This window comes from Aquarana catesbeiana, linkage group LG13 (assembly GCF_042186555.1).
Source record: "Aquarana catesbeiana isolate 2022-GZ linkage group LG13, ASM4218655v1, whole genome shotgun sequence".
Taxonomy (NCBI): Eukaryota; Metazoa; Chordata; class Amphibia; order Anura; family Ranidae; genus Aquarana; species Aquarana catesbeiana.
This window is the reverse complement of record NC_133336.1, coordinates 6,543,060-6,560,695: the sequence shown is the minus strand read 5'-3', so window position 1 is coordinate 6,560,695 and position 17,636 is coordinate 6,543,060. Positions and strand designations below refer to the sequence as shown.

Below are 17,636 nucleotides of genomic sequence, written 5' to 3'. Positions count from 1 at the left end.
CATAAACATCCAAGCATTGGGAACAAGCTGGATGGACATTTATATACAGAGGGTGGGTGTAAACGGGTTAAGAAAAGATTATTTCTCCACTGATAACAGTGTGATAAGATCCAAGAATTAGAAAACAGTCTATGATTGGATATTTATGGAGCCTAAAGATGGATTTTGATGACATTATCACATTTATATATTATTTATGTGGTTTATCGATAAAACTGTCCCAGATTATATTTTTCTCAGTCAGCCCTGTTATACTCACTGTAATATGTTTATCCAGCTTGTTGTCAGAGCTTCCATCAGATCCCTGAAATGACGACCCTCCAGTTTGTTCTCATTCAGGTTCAGTGTCCTCAGTGTCTGGTTATTTCTTATTCCAGATGCCAGGTGGGAGCAGGAACTGTCTGTCAGGTGATTATGGGACAATCTGTAGAAGAAGAGAAGAATGTTATCACTAGAAAATTAATTTCTCCCCCCAGGAATTAATGTAACTATCCTCTACACCAGGGGTAGGCAACCTTTCAGAGGATGAGAGCTACCTGGACAACATGTAGGAATTTAAAGATCCCTGGGGGGCCGCACCCTTTAAAAAAAATAAATAAACAAAGCCTACAAAAAAAATAGTGTGTCACAGTAGTGTCTTCTGTCCCACTTCAAATCACTCCCCCAGTAATATACTATGCTCCCCCACTGTAGTGTCCTCTGCCCCCCACACACACAGTGATATCCTCTGACCCCACCAACAGTAGTGTCCTGTGCCCCTTAAAAGCAATGTCCTCTACTCCCCTCCCTCCACTGTAGTGCCCTCTGCCCCATAACAGTGTCCTCTGCCATCCCCCTCTACTGTAGTGCCCTCTGCCCCCATAGCAGTGCCCCCCCTCTGTAGTTCCCCCATAGCAGTGTCCTCTGCAACCCCCAAAGCAGTGTCCTCTGCCACCCCCCATCCCCCACAGTAGTGTCCTCTGCCCTCCCATAGCAGTGCCCTTTGCATCACAAACCCAGTAGTGTCCTCTGCCCCTCCGTAGTACCCTCCCCATATAGCAGTGTCCTCTGCAAACCCCCCTACAGTAGTGTCCTCTCCTCTGCCCCGGCCCTGCATAGCGCCCTCTGCCACCCGATAGCAGTGTCCTCTGCCATCCCCCCACAGAATTATCCTCTGCCCCCCATATGTGAGTGTCCTCTGTACCAAACTCCCAAGTAGTGTCCTCTGCCCCGCCTGTAGTGACCCCCATAGCAGTGTCCTCTCCTCTGCCACTCTGCATAGCACTATACTCTGCTTCTTCTCCCCCAGTAGTGTCCTCTGCCCCTCTATAGCAGTTTCCCCTGCACCAAACCCCCAAAGCAGTGTCCTCTGCCCCCCTGTAGTGCCCCCATAGCAGTGTCCTCTGCACCAAACCCCCAAAGGAGTGTCCTCTGCCCCCCCCTGTAGTGCCCCCCATAGCAGTGTCCTATGCAACCTTATCCCCCCACTGTAGTGTCCTCTCCTCTGCCCCTCTGCATAGCAATATCCTCTGCTTCTTCCCCCCAGTGGTGTCCTCTGCCCCTCTATAGCGGTTGCCCCTGTTGCTCCCAACACACAGCTGTAGTTAGCTCTCTCCTACCTTATAGCACTTGTACATCACAGAGGATTGAGGGACAGCACAGTGTTGAATGGAGGGCGGGACTGGGAGCTGCTTTAGTTAATTAGGACTTAGGTCTACAAACTATAGGATATATTTATGGAATATTTATTTATTGCTAGTAATGATGGCGATCAGAGACTCTTAGTGGGACTGCGATATTGCTGCGGACAATGGGACACTAAGTGACACTTTTGACACTTTTTTGGACCAGCGACACTAATACAGTGATTGGTGCTAAAATGTGCACTGTCATTGTAATAATGACACTGGCTTGGAATCGGTTAACATCAGGGGCGATCAAAGGGTTAACTGAGTGCCTAGCCAGTGTTTTCTATTTACAGTGTGGGAGGTGCTTTTACTAAAGGAAGACATGGATACTAGTCTCTGCATTGCAGGAACACAGGATCCATGCCTTCCCTCCTGACAGAATGGCCCTCTGCCTTGTTTACATAGACAGACTGCCATTCTACCTCTGTACTGAATGATTGGTGGGTGCTGGCAGACTTTGAGTCCATGGTACCCGCTCATTGGCTCCCGCTGTTTATAATAACAGTGGGAGCGAGCTGCCAGCGGTGAGCATTTGTACCTGCTACCCAGAAGTGCAGGATCATGTATATATTTGTGTCCTGTGCACAGCCGCCACCCTGTACCAGTAGAACTTCTATAGGGCGATCGGCAAGCGATTAAATGTTTATAAAATATCTTCTAGCACTGTGCACAAGGAAGGACATTTATGCAGTATATAGATGGTGGGGCTAAAAAACCTTTAGAAAAATATTTAATTGCTGATAACAGAATGTGATAAGATCCAACAATTAAGAAAACAGCCTGGGATTGGCTATACTGTATTATCATACATTATATAATATTTATGTGTTGTGGATAAAAAAATGTCCCAGAATATTATTGTCTCAGTCAGTCCTGTTATACTCACAGTAATTCCTCTATCCTGCTTGTTGTCAGAGCTTCCATCAGATCCCTGAAATGAGGACCCTCCAGATTGTTCTCATTCAGGTTCAGTCTCCTCAGTGTCTGGTTATTTCTTATTCCAGATGCCAGGTGGGGGCAGGAACTGTCTATCAGGTGATTATGGGACAATCTGTAGAAGAAGAGAAGAATGTTACCAGAGGAAAATGAATTTCTCCCCCAGAAATGAATGTAACTATTCTCTACATGAATGGAACTCATTTTTCTTTATTGGAATCATTTATATCAGATAATTTTATAACACTCCAAGAAATTGAAGAACAATGTTATAATAGAGTATACACCCCAATATTTTCATATTGGGGGTATTTAGTACAAGTGGGTTAACAATAGGGATGAGCTTCGAGTTCGAGTCACACGTGAGTTCGACTCGAACATCGGCTGTTCGATCGTTCGACGAAGATCGAACATTATGGGGTGTTCGTGCCAAATTTGAGCGGCGTGTAACGTCCCATAATGCACTGCGTCATTGCAGTGCATTGCTGGCTGGTGATTGGCCAAGCATGCACTATGACACAGAGAAACGGGCCGGGGCTGGCAGTTGTAATGAATGTGTGGCTGCGACTGGTGCGATAGGTACAGCAGCAGATAGCGGTTGAGGTTGAACCGGGGGTCCTAATGAGGACTGAACCTGTTCAAAAAGGGATGCCAAATCCTGAAGGAATCGCATCACTTGGGTCTGATGAGATTCCTGGGTCTGTGAACTAAACCCTGCAACGGATCATCTGCGGGTAACGGCACATCGGCCGGGTCCATGGCTGATCAAACTGTCAGGTCACCTTGAGGCTAGTGGCTTCGAGTTCGAGTCACACGTGAGTTTGACTCGAACATCAGCTGTTTGATCGTTCGATGAAGATCAAACATTATGGGGTGTTGGTGTCAAATTTGAACGGCGCGTCAAGCCCCATAATGCACTGCATCATTGCAGTGCATTGCTGGCTGATCATTGGCCAAGCATGCACTATGACCCGCATTCCTTGGCCAATCACAGCGCCGTTGTCAGGTCACCTTGAGGCTAGGTGACAGATGCACACCGTTGGGATCAGGAGTGCACTACAAGGTAGTGGACCCTACGGCTGACTGCTGCAGGTGGGAGTCAGGGTGGTAAGGAAGACAGGGCTGCTGGAACACCAGCACGGATCCCACCGGGGTTAGAGCGTGAGATTCCCTGGGGCGCGGAGTCTAAGAGCCAGTAGGTGTTCACCAGAGCCTCTAGTGGTAAGGATGGACTGGGCTGCAACTGGCTCCAGGTCGCGACCCCCAGGGTCCCCCAGCTCACACCCACAGTAGGCAACAGGAGGATAGGGATAGTAAGGGAATAAGCCAAGGTCGGGGCCACAAGCAGACAAGGGAAACAGAGTTCACGCCAAAGTTCAGGGTCACGAGCAGACAGGAATAGTCGAGAACAGGCCAAAGTCAGTAACTGGAATCAGACGTAGGAAACACAGCAAGTACACACGAAAGCTAACACACAATGGTTGATCAGCAACATGTGGATTTGAGCGCTAGGGATGAGCTTCGTGTTCGAGTCGAACCCATGTTCGACTTGAACATCGTCTGTTTGCCCGCCCGCCGAATTGCGAACGATATGGGCCGTTCGCGCCAAATTCGTGTGGCGCGTCACGGCCCATAATTTACTGCGGCATCGCAGTGCATTGCTGGCTGATGATTGGCCAAGCATGCACTATGACCCGCATGCTTGGCCAATCACAGCGCCGTCAGTAGAGAGAGCTGTAATTGGCCAAAGCCAGGGTGGCTTTGGCCAATTATGGCTCAGGGGGTTTAGAACACGCCCCACACTATATAAGGCCGCCTGCACGGCGGCCCTGTGTAGTGTGTGTTCCGGCGTTGAGATACATAGATAGACAGAGAGACAGTGTCATTTCATTTGAGTTAGCTAGATTAGGCAGGACAATCAGTGAGTTAGCTGCACTTACAGTGTATTGTGTATATATATATGCATCCCAGGTGTTGCATATATATATAAATACACTGTATTCAGTTTAGCTAGATCCGTTCCTGTTATCTTCCTACTGACAGGCAGGCTTGTCTTGTTACAGTATTTACAGCTACCTGAAGAAAATTGCTGGTGTTTTTTTGATCCTATTAGTACCACAGTCAGGCAGCTAGACTATTTACAGTTAGTGCAGTGCGTCCTGCTCACATTGTTCAGCTAAAACTACAAGTTAGTGCGGTGCGTCCTACTCACAGTGTTCAGCTAAAACTACAAGTTAGTGGGGTGCGTCCTGCTCACAGTGTTCAGCTAAAACTACAAGTTAGTGCGGTGCGTCCTGCTCACAGTGTTCAGCTAAAACTACAAGTTAGTGTGGTGCGTCCTACTCACAGTGTTCAGCTAAAACTACAAGTTAGTGTAGTGCGTCCTGCTCACAGTGTTCAGCTAAAACTACAAGTTAGTGTAGTGAGACCTCCGCACAGTGTTCATCTAAAGCTACAAGTTAGTGTAGTGCGTCCTGCTCACAGTGTTCAGCCAAAACCACAAGTTAGTGTAGTGAGATCTCTGCACAGTGTTGATCTAAAGCTACAAGTTAATGCAGTGCGTCCTGCTCACAGTGTTCAGCTAAAACTACAAGTTAGTGGGGTGCGTCCTGCTCACAGTGTTCAGCTAAAACTACAAGTTAGTGCGGTGCGTCCTGCTCACAGTGTTCAGCTAAAACTACAAGTTAGTGCGGTGCGTCCTGCTCACAGTGTTCAGCTAAAACTACAAGTTAGTGGGATGCGTCCTGCTCACAGTGTTCAGCTAAAACTACAAGTTAGTGCGGTGCATCCTGCTCACAGTGTTCAGCTAAAACTACAAGTTAGTGTAGTGAGACCTCTGCACAGTGTTCATCTAAAGCTACAAGTTAGTGCAGTGCGTCCTGCTCACAGTGTTCAGCTAAAACTACAAGTTAGTGTAGTGAGACCTCTGCACTGTGTTCAACTAAAGCTAAAAGTTAGTGCAGTGCGTCCTGCTCACAGTGTTCAGCTAAAACTACAAGTTAGTGCGGTGCGTCCTGCTCAGTGATCAGCTAAAACTACAAGTTAGTGTAGTGAGACCTCTGCACAGTGTTCATCTAAAGCTACAAGTTAGTGCTGTGCGTCCTGCTCACAGTGTTCAGCTAAAACTACAAGTTAGTGTAGTGAGACCTCTGCACTGTGTTCATCTAAAGCTACAAGTTAGTGCAGTGCGTCCTGCTCACAGTGTTCAGCTAAAACTACAAGTTAGTGCGGTGCGTCCTGCTCACAGTGTTCAGCTAAAACTACAAGTTAGTGTAGTGAGACCTCTGCACAGTGTTCATCTAAAGCTACAAGTTAGTGCAGTGCATCCTGCTCACAGTGTTCAGCTAAAACTACAAGTTAGTGGGGTGTGTCCTGCTCACAGTGTTCAGCTAAAACTACAAGTTAGTGCGGTGCGTCCTGCTCACAGTGTTCAGCTAAAACTACAAGTTAGTGCGGTGCGTCCTGCTCACAGTGTTCAGCTAAAACTACAAGTTAGTGCGGTGCGTCCTGCTCACAGTGTTCAGCTAAAACTACAAGTTAGTGTAGTGAGACCTCTGCACTGTGTTCATCTAAAGCTACAAGTTAGTGCAGTGCGTCCTGCTCACAGTGTTCAGCTAAATCTACAAGTTAGTGTAGTGAGACCTCTGCACTGTGTTCATCTAAAGCTACAAGTTAGTGCAGTGCGTCCTGTTCACAGTGTTCATCTAAAACTACAAGTTAGTGCAGTGTGTCCTGCTCACAGTGTTCAGCTAAAACTACAAGTCAGTGGGGTGCATCCTGCTCACAGTTTTCATCTCAAACTACAAGTTAGTGTCCCCAGTAATATACTATGCTCCCCCACTGTAGTGTCCTCTGCCCCCCACACACACAGTGATATCCTCTGACCCCACCAACAGTAGTGTCCTGTGCCCCTTCAAACCAATGTGCTCTGCTCCCCTCCCTCCACTGTAGTGCCCTCTGCCCCATAACAGTGTCCTCTGCCATCCCCCTCTACTGTAGTGCCCTCTGCCCCCCATAGCAGTGCCCCCCCTCTGTAGTTCCCCCATAGCAGTGTCCTCTGCAACCCCCAAAGCAGTGTCCTCTGCCACCCCCCATCCCCGACAGTAGTGTCCTCTGCCCTCCCATAGCAGTGCCCTTTGCATCACAAACCCAGTAGTGTCCTCTGCCCCTCCATAGTACCCTCCCCATATAGCAGTGTCCTCTGCAAACCCCCCCTACAGTAGTGTCCTCTCCTCTGCCCTTGGCCCTGCATAGTGCCCTCTGCCACCCGATAGCAGTGTCCTCTGCCACCCCCCACAGAATTATCCTCTGCCCCCCTCATATGAGTGTCCTCTGTACCAAACTCCCAAGTAGTGTCCTCTGCCCCCCCTGTAGTGACCCCCATAGCAGTGTCCTCTCCTCTGCCCCTCTGCATAGCACTATACTCTGCTTCTTCCCCCCCAGTAGTGTCCTCTGCCCCTCTATAGCAGTTTCCCCTGCACCAAACCCCCAAAGCAGTGTCCTCTGCCCCCCTGTAGTGCCCCCATAGCAGTGTCCTCTGCACCAAACCCCCAAAGGAGTGTCCTCTGCCCCCCCTGTAGTGCCCCCCATAGCAGTGTCCTATGCAACCTTATCCCCCACTTTAGTGTCCTCTCCTCTGCCCCTCTGCATAGTACTATCCTCTGCTTCTTCCCCCCAATAGTGTCCTCTGCCCCTCTATAGCGGTTTCCCCTGTTGCTCCCAACACACAGCTGTAGTTAGCTCTCTCCTACCTTATAGCACTTGTACATCACAGAGGAGTGAGGGGCAGCACAGTGCTGAATGGAGGGCGGGACTGGGAGCTGCTTTAGTTAATTAGGACTTAAGTCTACAAACTATGGGATATATTTATGGAATATTTATTTATTGCTAGTAATGATGGCGATCAGAGACTCTTAGTGGGACTGCGATATTGCTGCGGACAATGGGACACTAAGTGACACTTTTGACACTTTTTTGGACCAGCGACACTAATACAGTGATTAGTGCTAAAATGTGCACTGTCACTGTACTAATGACACTGGCTTGGAAGGGGTTAACATCAGGGGCGATCAAAGGGTTAACTGAGTGCCTAGCCATTGTTTTCTATTTACAGTGTGGGAGGTGCCTTTACTAAAGGAAGACATGGATATTAGTCTCTGCGTTGCAGGAACACAGGATCCATGCCTTCCCTCCTGACAGAATGGCACTCTGCCTTGTTTACATAGACAGACTGCCATTCTACCTCTGTACTGAATGATTGGTGGGTGCTGGCAGACTTTGAGTCCATGGTACCCGCCCATTGGCTCCCACTGTTTATAATAACAGTGGGAGCGAGCTGCCAGCGGTGAGCATTTGTACCTGCTACCCAGAAGTGCAGGATCATGTATATATTTGTGTCCTGTGCACAGCCGCCACCCTGTACCAGTAGAACTTCTATAGGGAGATCGGCAAGCGATTAAATGTTTATAAAAGTTCTTCTAGCACTGTGCACAAGGAAGGACATTTATACAGTATATAGATGGTGGGGCTAAAAAACCTTTAGGAAAATATTTAATTGCTGATAACAGAATGTGATAAGATCCAACAATTAAGAAAACAGCCTGGGATTGGCTATACTGTATTATCATACATTATATAATATTTATGTGTTGTGGATAAAAAAATGTCCCAGAATATTATTGTCTCAGTCAGTCCTGTTATACTCACAGTAATTCCTCTATCTGGCTTGTTGTCAGAGCTTCCATCAGATCCCTGAAATGAGGACCCTCCAGATTGTTCTCATTCAGGTTCAGTCTCCTCAGTGTCTGGTTATTTCTTATTCCAGATGCCAGGTGGGGGCAGGAACTGTCTATCAGGTGATTATGGGACAATCTGTAGAAGAAGACAAGAATGTTACCAGAGGAAAATGAATTTCTCCCCCATGAATGAATGTAACTATTCTCTACATGAATGGAACTCATTTCTCTTTATTGGAATCATTTATATCAGATAATTTTATAACACTCCAAGAAATTGAAGAACAATGTTATAATAGAGTATACACCCCAATATTTTCATATTGGGGGTATTTAGTACAAGTGGGTTAACAATAGGGATGAGCTTCGAGTTCGAGTCACACGTGAGTTCGACTCGAACATCGGCTGTTCGATCGTTTGACGAAGATCGAACATTATGGGGTGTTCGTGCCAAATTTGAGCGGCGTGTCACGTCCCATAATGCACTGCATCATTGCAGTGCATTGCTGGCTGATGATTGGCCAAGCATGCACTATGACCTAGAGAAACGGGCAGGAGCTGGCAGTGGTAATGAATGTGTGGCTGCGACTGGTGCGATAGGTGCAGCAGCAGATAGCGGTTGAGGTTGAACCGGGGGTCCTAATGAGGACTGAACCTGTTCAAAAGGGGTGCCAAATCCTGAAGGAATCGCATCACTTGGGTCTGATGAGATTCCTGGGTCTCAAGTCTGCGAACTAAGCCCTGCAACGGATCATCTGCGGGTAACGGCACATCGGCCGGGTCCATGGCTGATCAAACTGTCAGGTCACCTTGAGGCTAGTGGCTTCGAGTTTGAGTCACACGTGAGTTTGACTCGAACATCGGCTGTTTGATCGTTCGATGAAGATCGAACATTATGGGGTGTTGGTGCCAAATTTGAGCGGCGCGTCAAGCCCCATAATGCACTGCATTATTGCAGTGCATTGCTGGCTGATCATTGGCCAAGCATGCACTATGACCCGCATTCCTTGGCCAATCACAGCGCCGTTGTCAGGTCACCTTGAGGCTAGGTGACAGATGCACACTGTTGGGATCAGGAGTGCACTACAAGGTAGTGAACCCTACGGCTGACTGCTGCGGATAGGAGTCAGGGTGGTAAGGAAGACAGGGCTGCTGGAACACCAGCACGGATCCCACCGGGGTTAGAGCATGAGATTCCCTGGGGCGCGGAGTCTAAGAGCCAGTAGGTGTTCACCAGAGCCTCTAGTGGTAAGGATGGACTGGGCTGCAACTGGCTCCAGGTTGCGACCCCCATGGTCCCCCAGCTCACACCCACAGTAGGCAACAGGAGGATAGGGATAGTAAGGGAATAAGCCAAGGTCGGGGCCACAAGCAGACAAGGGAAACAGAGTTCACGCCAAAGTTCAGGGTCACAGGCAAACAGGGTTAGTTGGGGACACGCCAAAGGTCAGGGTCACGAGCAGACAGGAATAGTCGAGAACAGTCCAAAGTCAGTAACTGGAATCAGACGTAGGAAACACAGCAAGTACACACGAAAGCTAACACACAATGGTTGATCAGCAACATGTGGATTTGAGCGCTAGGGATGAGCTTTGTGTTCGAGTCGAACCCATGTTCGACTCGAACATCGTCTGTTCGCCCGTTCGCCGAATTGTGAACGATATGGGCCGTTCGCGCCAAATTCGTGTGGCGCATCACGGCCCATAATTCACAGCGGCATCGCAGTGCATTGCTGGCTGATGATTGGCCAAGCATGCACTATGACCCGCATGCTTGGCCAATCACAGCGCCGTCAGTAGAGAGAGCTGTAATTGGCCAAAGCCAGGGTGGCTTTGGCCAATTATGGCTCAGGGGGTTTAGAACACGTCCCACACTATATAAGGCCGCCTGCACGGCGGCCCTGTGTAGTGTGTTCCGGCGTGCTTAGAGAGAGAGAGAGACAGTGTCATTTCATTTGAGTTAGCTAGATTAGGCAGGACAATCAGTGAGTTAGCTGCACTTACAGTGTATTGTGTATATATATGCATCCCAGGTGTTGCATATATATATATATATATATATATATATATATATATATATATATATATATATACACTGTATTCAGTTTAGCTAGATCCGTTGCTGTTATCTTCTTACTGACAGGCAGGCTTGTCTTGTTACAGTATTTACAGCTACCTGAAGAAAATTGCTGGTGTTCTTTTGATCCTATTAGTACCACAGTCAGGCAGCTAGACTATTTACAGTTAGTGCAGTGCGTCCTGCTCACAGTGTTCAGCTAAAACTACAAGTTAGTGCGGTGCGTCCTGCTCACAGTGTTCAGCTAAAACTACAAGTTAGTGCGGTGCATCCTGCTCACAGTGTTCAGCTAAAACTACAAGTTAGTGCGGTGCGTCCTGCTCACAGTGTTCAGCTAAAACTACAAGTTAGTGCGGTGCGTCCTGCTCACAATGTTCAGCTAAAACTACAAGTTAGTGTAGTGAGACCTCTGCACAGTGTTCATCTAATGCTACAAGTTAGTGCAGTGCGTCCTGCTCACAGTGTTCAGCTAAAACTACAAGTTAGTGTAGTGAGACCTCTGCACAGTGTTCATCTAAAGCTACAAGTTAGTGCTGTGCGTCCTGCTCACAGTGTTCAGCTAAAACTACAAGTTAGTGTAGTGAGACCTCTGCACTGTGTTCATCTAAAGCTACAAGTTAGGGCAGTGCGTCCTGCTCACAGTGTTCAGCTAAAACTACAAGTTAGTGCGGTGCGTCCTGCTCACAGTGTTCAGCTAAAACTACAAGTTAGTGTAGTGAGACCTCTGCACTGTGTTCATCTAAAGCTACAAGTTAGGGCAGTACGTCCTGCTCACAGTGTTCATCTAAAGCTAAACGTTAGTGCAGTGCGTCCTGCTCACAGTGTTCAGCTAAAACTACAAGTTAGTGCGGTGCGTCCTGCTCACAGTGTTCAGCTAAAACTACAAGTTAGTGCGGTGCGTCCTGCTCACAGTGTTCAGCTAAAACTACAAGTTAGTGGGGTGCATCCTGCTCACAGTGTTCAGCTAAAACTACAAGTTAGTGCGGTGCATCCTGCTCACAGTGTTCAGCTAAAACTACAAGTTAGTGTAGTGAGACCTCTGCACTGTGTTCATCTAAAGCTACAAGTTAGGGCAGTGCGTCCTGCTCACGGTGTTCAGCTAAAACTACAAGTTAGTGGGGTGCATCCTGCTCACAGTGTTCAGCTAAAACTACAAGTTAGTGCGGTGCGTCCTGCTCACAGTGTTCAGCTAAAACTACAAGTTAGTGCGGTGCGTCCTGCTCACAGTGTTCAGCTAAAACTACAAGTTAGTGTGGTGCGTTCTCCTCACAGTGTTCAGCTAAACCTACAAGTTATTTTTTTGCGAGCTCTGCACAGTGTTCACCTAAAGCTACCTGTAGAAGGTTGGTGGTGTTTTCCTGATCCTATCGCTACAGCAGGCAGCTAAAAAATCTACAAGTTATTTTTTTGCGAGCTCTGCACAGTGTTCAGCTAAAGCTACCTGTAGAAGGTTGGTGGTGTTCTCATACTACAGGCAGGCAGTTGATTTTGCTAGCTGCAGTATCAGTACATATATATATATATCCCAGCTTAGTGCAGCTACAGGCCATTAGTATGTCTGGAAGGCCAAGAAGGAGAGGCAGACAGTCACAAGTAGGGATGAGCCGAACACCCCCCGGTTCGGTTCGCACCAGAACCTGCGAACGGACCGAAAGTTCGCACGAACGTTAGAACCCCATTGACGTCTATGGGACTCGAACGTTCGAAATCAAAAGTGCTCATTTTAAAGGCTAATTTGCATGGTATTGTCCTAAAAAGGGTTTGGGGACCCGGGTCCTACCCCAGGGGACATGTATCAATGCAAAAAAAACTTTTAAAAACGGCCGTTTTTTCGGGAGCAGTGATTTTAATGATGCTTAAAGTAAAAAAAAAAAAGTGAAATATTCCTTTAAATATCGTACCTGGGGGGTGTCTATAGTATGCCTGTAAAGTGGCGCGTGTTTCCCGTGTTTAGAACAGTCCCTGCACCAAATGTCATTTTTAAAGGAAAAAATCTCATTTAAAACTGCTTGCGGGTTTAATGTCATGTCGGGTAATGGCAATATGGATGAAAATCAGTGAGACAAACGGCATGGGTACCCCCCAGTCCATTACCAGGCCCTTTGGGTCTTGTATGGATATTAAGGGGAACCCCGCACCCAAATTAAAATAAGGAAAGGCCCTATATACTCTGAACAGCAGTATACAGGCGGTGCAAACAAGACAGGGACTGTAGGTTTGTTGTTAAGTAGAATCTCTTTGTAATTTTGAACGGGTACATTTTTAACGTGTTTAGCTCCAGCCAAAAAATCTTTTTTAAGCTTTTTGGAAAACATAGGGAAGGGTTATCACCCCTGTGACATTTGTTTTGCTGTCTTTCCTCCTCTTCAGAAGATTTCACCTCACTTTTTGTCCCAATGAAAAATGTTTTTTGAAAATGTGGGTTTTTTTGTGGAACAAGGATTGGAAAGCATCAGTGGAAAGGAGAAATTGTTTTCCCATATTAACTCTTACAGGAGAGAATTTCCCTTCCTAGGGGTAGATTTCATCTCACTTCCTGTTGTCTCCTTCCGTTTGCAAGTAGGAGTCGTTTGTAAGTTAGATGTTTGAAAGTAGGGTCCTGCCCTATATACTCAGCAGAAATTTGGGCCTTAGGTGTTGCTGTGGCCACAACACTGTAATCCCTCACAGGGCCCTGCTGTGAAATATTAGATCAAGAATTGTAATTACATGCCCCTGTTGAACAGGAGCTGAAAAATTAGGCCTTAGGCACTGGTGCTGGTGCCACAACACTGCAACCCCTCACAGACACTCTAGTTGGAACGCAGGAACGAGCCCTGCTGCAAAGTATTGCATCAAAAATTGTAATTACACGCCCCTGTTAGACAGGGGCAGAAAAATTGGGCCTTAGGCACTGGTGCTGGTGCCACAACACTGCAACCCCTCACAGACACTCTAGTTGGAACGCAGGAATGAGCCCTGCTGCAAAGTATTGCATCAAAAATTGTAATTACACGCCCCTGTTAGACAGGGGCAGAAAAATTGGGCCTTAGGCACTGGTGCTGGTGCCACAACACTGCAACCCCTCACAGACACTCTAGTTGGAATGCAGGAACGAGCCCTGCTGCAAAGTATTGCATCAAAAATTGTAATTACATGCCCCTGTTAGACAGGGGCAGAAAAATTGGGCCTTAGGCACTGGTGCTGGTGCCACAACACTGCAACCCCTCACAGACACTCTAGTTGGAATGCAGGAACGAGCCCTGCTGCAAAGTATTACATCAAAAATTGTAATTACACGCCCCTGTTAAACAGGGGCTGAAAAATTGGGCCTTAGGCACTGGTGGTGGCGCCCAGAACCAAAAATGTTCTTACAAGCTATCAGCGTGATGATTGAGGAGGAAGAGGATAATTACTCAGGGATAGTCACTCAGCATCAGCATAGGCAGTCTTTGAAGGGATCTGAGATTTCAAAAAAAATTATTCGGTTACATCAGCATCAGGTGCTTGGTAGCTGGTGATGATCCAAGACTGATTAATTTTTATGAAGGTCAGCCGATCGACCGAGTCGGTGGACAGACGCACCCTGTGATCGGTTACCACGCCTCCAGCAGCACTGAATGTGCGTTCCGAAAGAACGCTGGATGCAGGACAGGCCAGTAGCTCAATTGCATACTGTGCAAGCTCTGGCCAGTGATCCATCCTCAAGACCCAGTAACCCAGAGGATTTTCGGTGGGAAAGGTGTCCAAGTCTAATCTTGCCCCTAGGTATTCCTGCACCATGTAAAACAGATGCTGGCAATGGTTGCTGGAACCGATCATACCTTGGGGCTGCGGACCAAAAAATTGTCTGAACGCATCGATCAGACGGCCACCTTCTCCACCGCTCCTTCTTTGACTGACCGAAGCCTCAGCAACACGTTGTCCAGAAACAGGAGTTTGTAATCCTCTGCTCCCTCTGCGATGGCAAGATAAGGTCCGCAACCTTACCCTTGTAACGTGGATCAAGGAGGGTTGCCAGCCAGTATTGGTCCTTCTCCTTGATACCACGAATACGAGGATCCTTACGCAGGCTTTGCAGGATCAGGGAGGCCATGCAGCGTAGGTTTGCTGAGGCATTCGGTCCGGAGTCCTCTGGGTCACTAAGGACGACAACATCCGCAGCCACCTCCTCCCAGCCACGTACAAGTCCATGTGTTTCTTGGGACTGATCCCTTAAAGACTGCTGCTGATGCTGAGTGCCAGGCTCCACCTCCATACTGACACAATCTTCCTCCTCCTCCTCCTCCTCCTCGTCCTCTTCCTGTGTGATCGGCGGGCACGCAGGAACACTGTCTGGATAAAGGGGGCCTTGAGAGCTAAGGAAGTCCTCCTCTTCCTGCCTCTGTTCTGCCTCAAGTGCCCTGTCCATTATTCCACGCAGCGTGTGCTCCAACAGGTGGACAAGGGGGACAGTGTCACTGATGCATGCACTGTCACTGCTCACCATCCTCGTGGCCTCCTCAAATGGTGACAGGACAGTGCATGCATCCCTGATCATGGCCCACTGGCGTGGGGAAAAAAAACCAAGCTCCTCTGACCCTGTCCTGGTGCCATAGTCGCACAGGTACTCATTGATGGCCCTCTGCTGCGTGTGCAGCCGCTGCAGCATGGCCAACGTTGAGTTCCACCTGGTGGGCATGTCACAGATTAGGTGGTTCTTGGGCAGGTTAAACTCCTTTTGGAGGTCCGTCAGCCGAGCACTGGCATTATATGACCGGCGGAAATGCACACAGACTTTCCTGGCCTGCCTCAGGACATCCTGTAAGCCCGGGTACCTGCCCAAGAACCGCTGCACCACCAAGTTAAGGACGTGAGCCAAACAGGGCACATGGGTCATTTGTCCCTGTCGGAGGGCAGAGAGGAGGTTGGTGCCATTGTCGCAAACCACCATTCCTGCCTTAAGTTGGCGTGGCGTCAACCACCTCTGAACCTGCCCCTGCAGAGCTGACAGAACCTCTGCCCCAGTGTGGCTCCTGTCCCCCAAGCACACCAGCTCAAGCACCGCATGGCATCTTTTGGCCTGCGTACTTGCGTAGCCCCTTGAACGCCTACGGAGCACCGCTGGTTCCGAGGAAGAGGCCATGGACGAAGAAGAAGAGGAGGGGGTGGAGGAGAGAGGTGTGTCACAATCAGCATTTTGGAGGCGTGGTGGCGGAACAACCTCCAACACTACTGCACCTTGTCCTGCATCCTTCCCAGCTGCCAGCAGAGTCACCCAATGCGCCGTGAAACTTAGGTAACGTCCCTGTCCATGCCTGCTGGACCATGAGTCAGCGGTAATATGCACCTTACCGCTGACCGCCCTGTCCAGCGAGGCATGGACATTGCCTTCCACATGCCGGTAGAGAGCCTGAATCGCCTTCCGTGAGAAAAAGTGGCGTTTGGGTACCTGCCACTGAGGAACCGCACATTCCACAAACTCACGGAAGGGGGCAGAGTCTACCAACTGAAAAGGCAGCAGTTGAAGTGCTAGCAATTTTGCCAAGCTAGCATTCAACCGCTGGGCATGTGGATGGCTGGGAGCAAACTTTTTTCGGCGGTGCAGCAGCTGGGGCAGGGAAATTTGCCTGGTACAATCTGACGTTGGTGTACCAAAAGCAGATTGCCCACAAGTACTTGGCTGTGACACACCTAATTCTACACCTTCATTCCTCTCACTGCAGGTCTCAGAGAGGACTGGAGGTCTAGTGGGGTTGGAAATCTCAGCTGATGAGGAGCAAGGAGAGATCCTCTTTGTTCTTTGGTGTGGGTCTTTTAGATACGCTTGCCAACGAACTGCATGGCAGGTCAACATATGTCTGGTCAAGCATGTGGTACCCAAGCGGGAGATGTTTTGGCCACGCGAGATACGCTTGAGACATATGTTGCAAAAAGCAGCGGTGCGATCTGATGCACTCGCCCACACCAAAGAACTTTTTGAATAACGCGCAGAGACTGCAGCGCCCTGCACATGTGGAGCTTTGGGGTGTGATGCAGTCAATGTGCTGCCCTTAGGCTGGCCCCTGGAGGGCATCCTGCCTCGTTGGTGATGTGCCGCCTCCTCCTTCTCCTCCTCCTCCTCCTCCTCCTCCTCCTCCTCTCTCCTATCAGGCACCCACGTTGAGTCAGTGACCTCATCATCCCCTCCCTCCTCATCACTGGAGCAAACCTGGCAGTATGCTGCAGCAGGGGGAGCATGACTGCCAGATTGCTGTCCTTCTTGGGCACCCCCTCTGTCCGTGCTCATGTTACTGCCTTCATCAAGCTCAGTATCATCATCAGAGCCTTCCAAACGCTGGGCATCCTCCTGGAGCATGTACCCAACACTGTGGTCAAACAGTTCGAGGGAATCCTCAGGAGAACATGGTGGAGCTAGGGAAGGAGTCACTGATGACATTGAGCTGAGGGAAGAGGCCGCTTCTTTGCCAGACAAAGCACCCTGGGTGAGAGAGGATGAGGAGGATGAGGACGGCTTGGTCATCCACTCAACCAAGTCTTCCGCATGTTGCGGCTCAACACGGCCAGCTGCCGAAAAAAAGGCCAAGCGTGTCCTATGGCCACGTGCTGATGAGGATGCACCATCTCCACGACCAGCACTAGACACAGAGCCTGCTTGCCCTCTCTTATTGGCTTGTGACTGTCTGCCTCTCCTTCTTGGCCTTCCAGACATACTAATGGCCTGTAGCTGCACTAAGCTGGGATAGAACACCAGTAATTTTCTTCAGGTAGCTTTATATACTGTAACCAGACAAGCCTGCCTGTCAGTAGGAAGATAACAGGAACGGATCTAGCTGAACACTGTGAGCAGGACGCACTGTACTAAATGTAAATAGTCTAGCTGCCTGACCGTGGTACTAATAGGATCAAATAGAACACCTGTAATTTTCTTCAGGTAGCTTTATATACTGTAACCAGACAAGCCTGCCTGTCAGTAGGAAGATAACAGGAACGGATCTAGCTGAACACTGTGAGCAGGACGCACTGTACTAAATGTAAATAGTCTAGCTGCCTGACCGTGGTACTAATAGGATCAAATAGAACACCTGTAATTTTCTTCAGGTAGCTTTATATACTGTAACCAGACAAGCCTGCCTGTCAGTAGGAAGATAACAGGAACGGATCTAGCTGAACACTGTGAGCAGGACGCACTGTACTAAATGTAAATAGTCTAGCTGCCTGACCGTGGTACTAATAGGATCAAATAGAACACCTGTAATTTTCT

General features: G+C 48.6%; 1 protein-coding gene across 1 annotated transcript in view; it reads right to left on the bottom strand.

Moving 5' to 3' along the window:
* The window catches only part of LOC141117572 (ribonuclease inhibitor-like), a 253,846-nt gene that overhangs the window by 92,517 nt on the left and 143,693 nt on the right, over nt 1-17,636 (bottom strand). The window contains exons 6-8 of the mRNA XM_073610480.1: nt 8,310-8,474; nt 2,554-2,718; nt 260-424 (exon numbers count right to left, since the gene is read on the bottom strand). Of these exons, the coding sequence (XP_073466581.1) occupies nt 260-424; nt 2,554-2,718; nt 8,310-8,474 (495 nt within the window). The remainder of the gene's footprint in view (nt 1-259; nt 425-2,553; nt 2,719-8,309; nt 8,475-17,636) is intronic.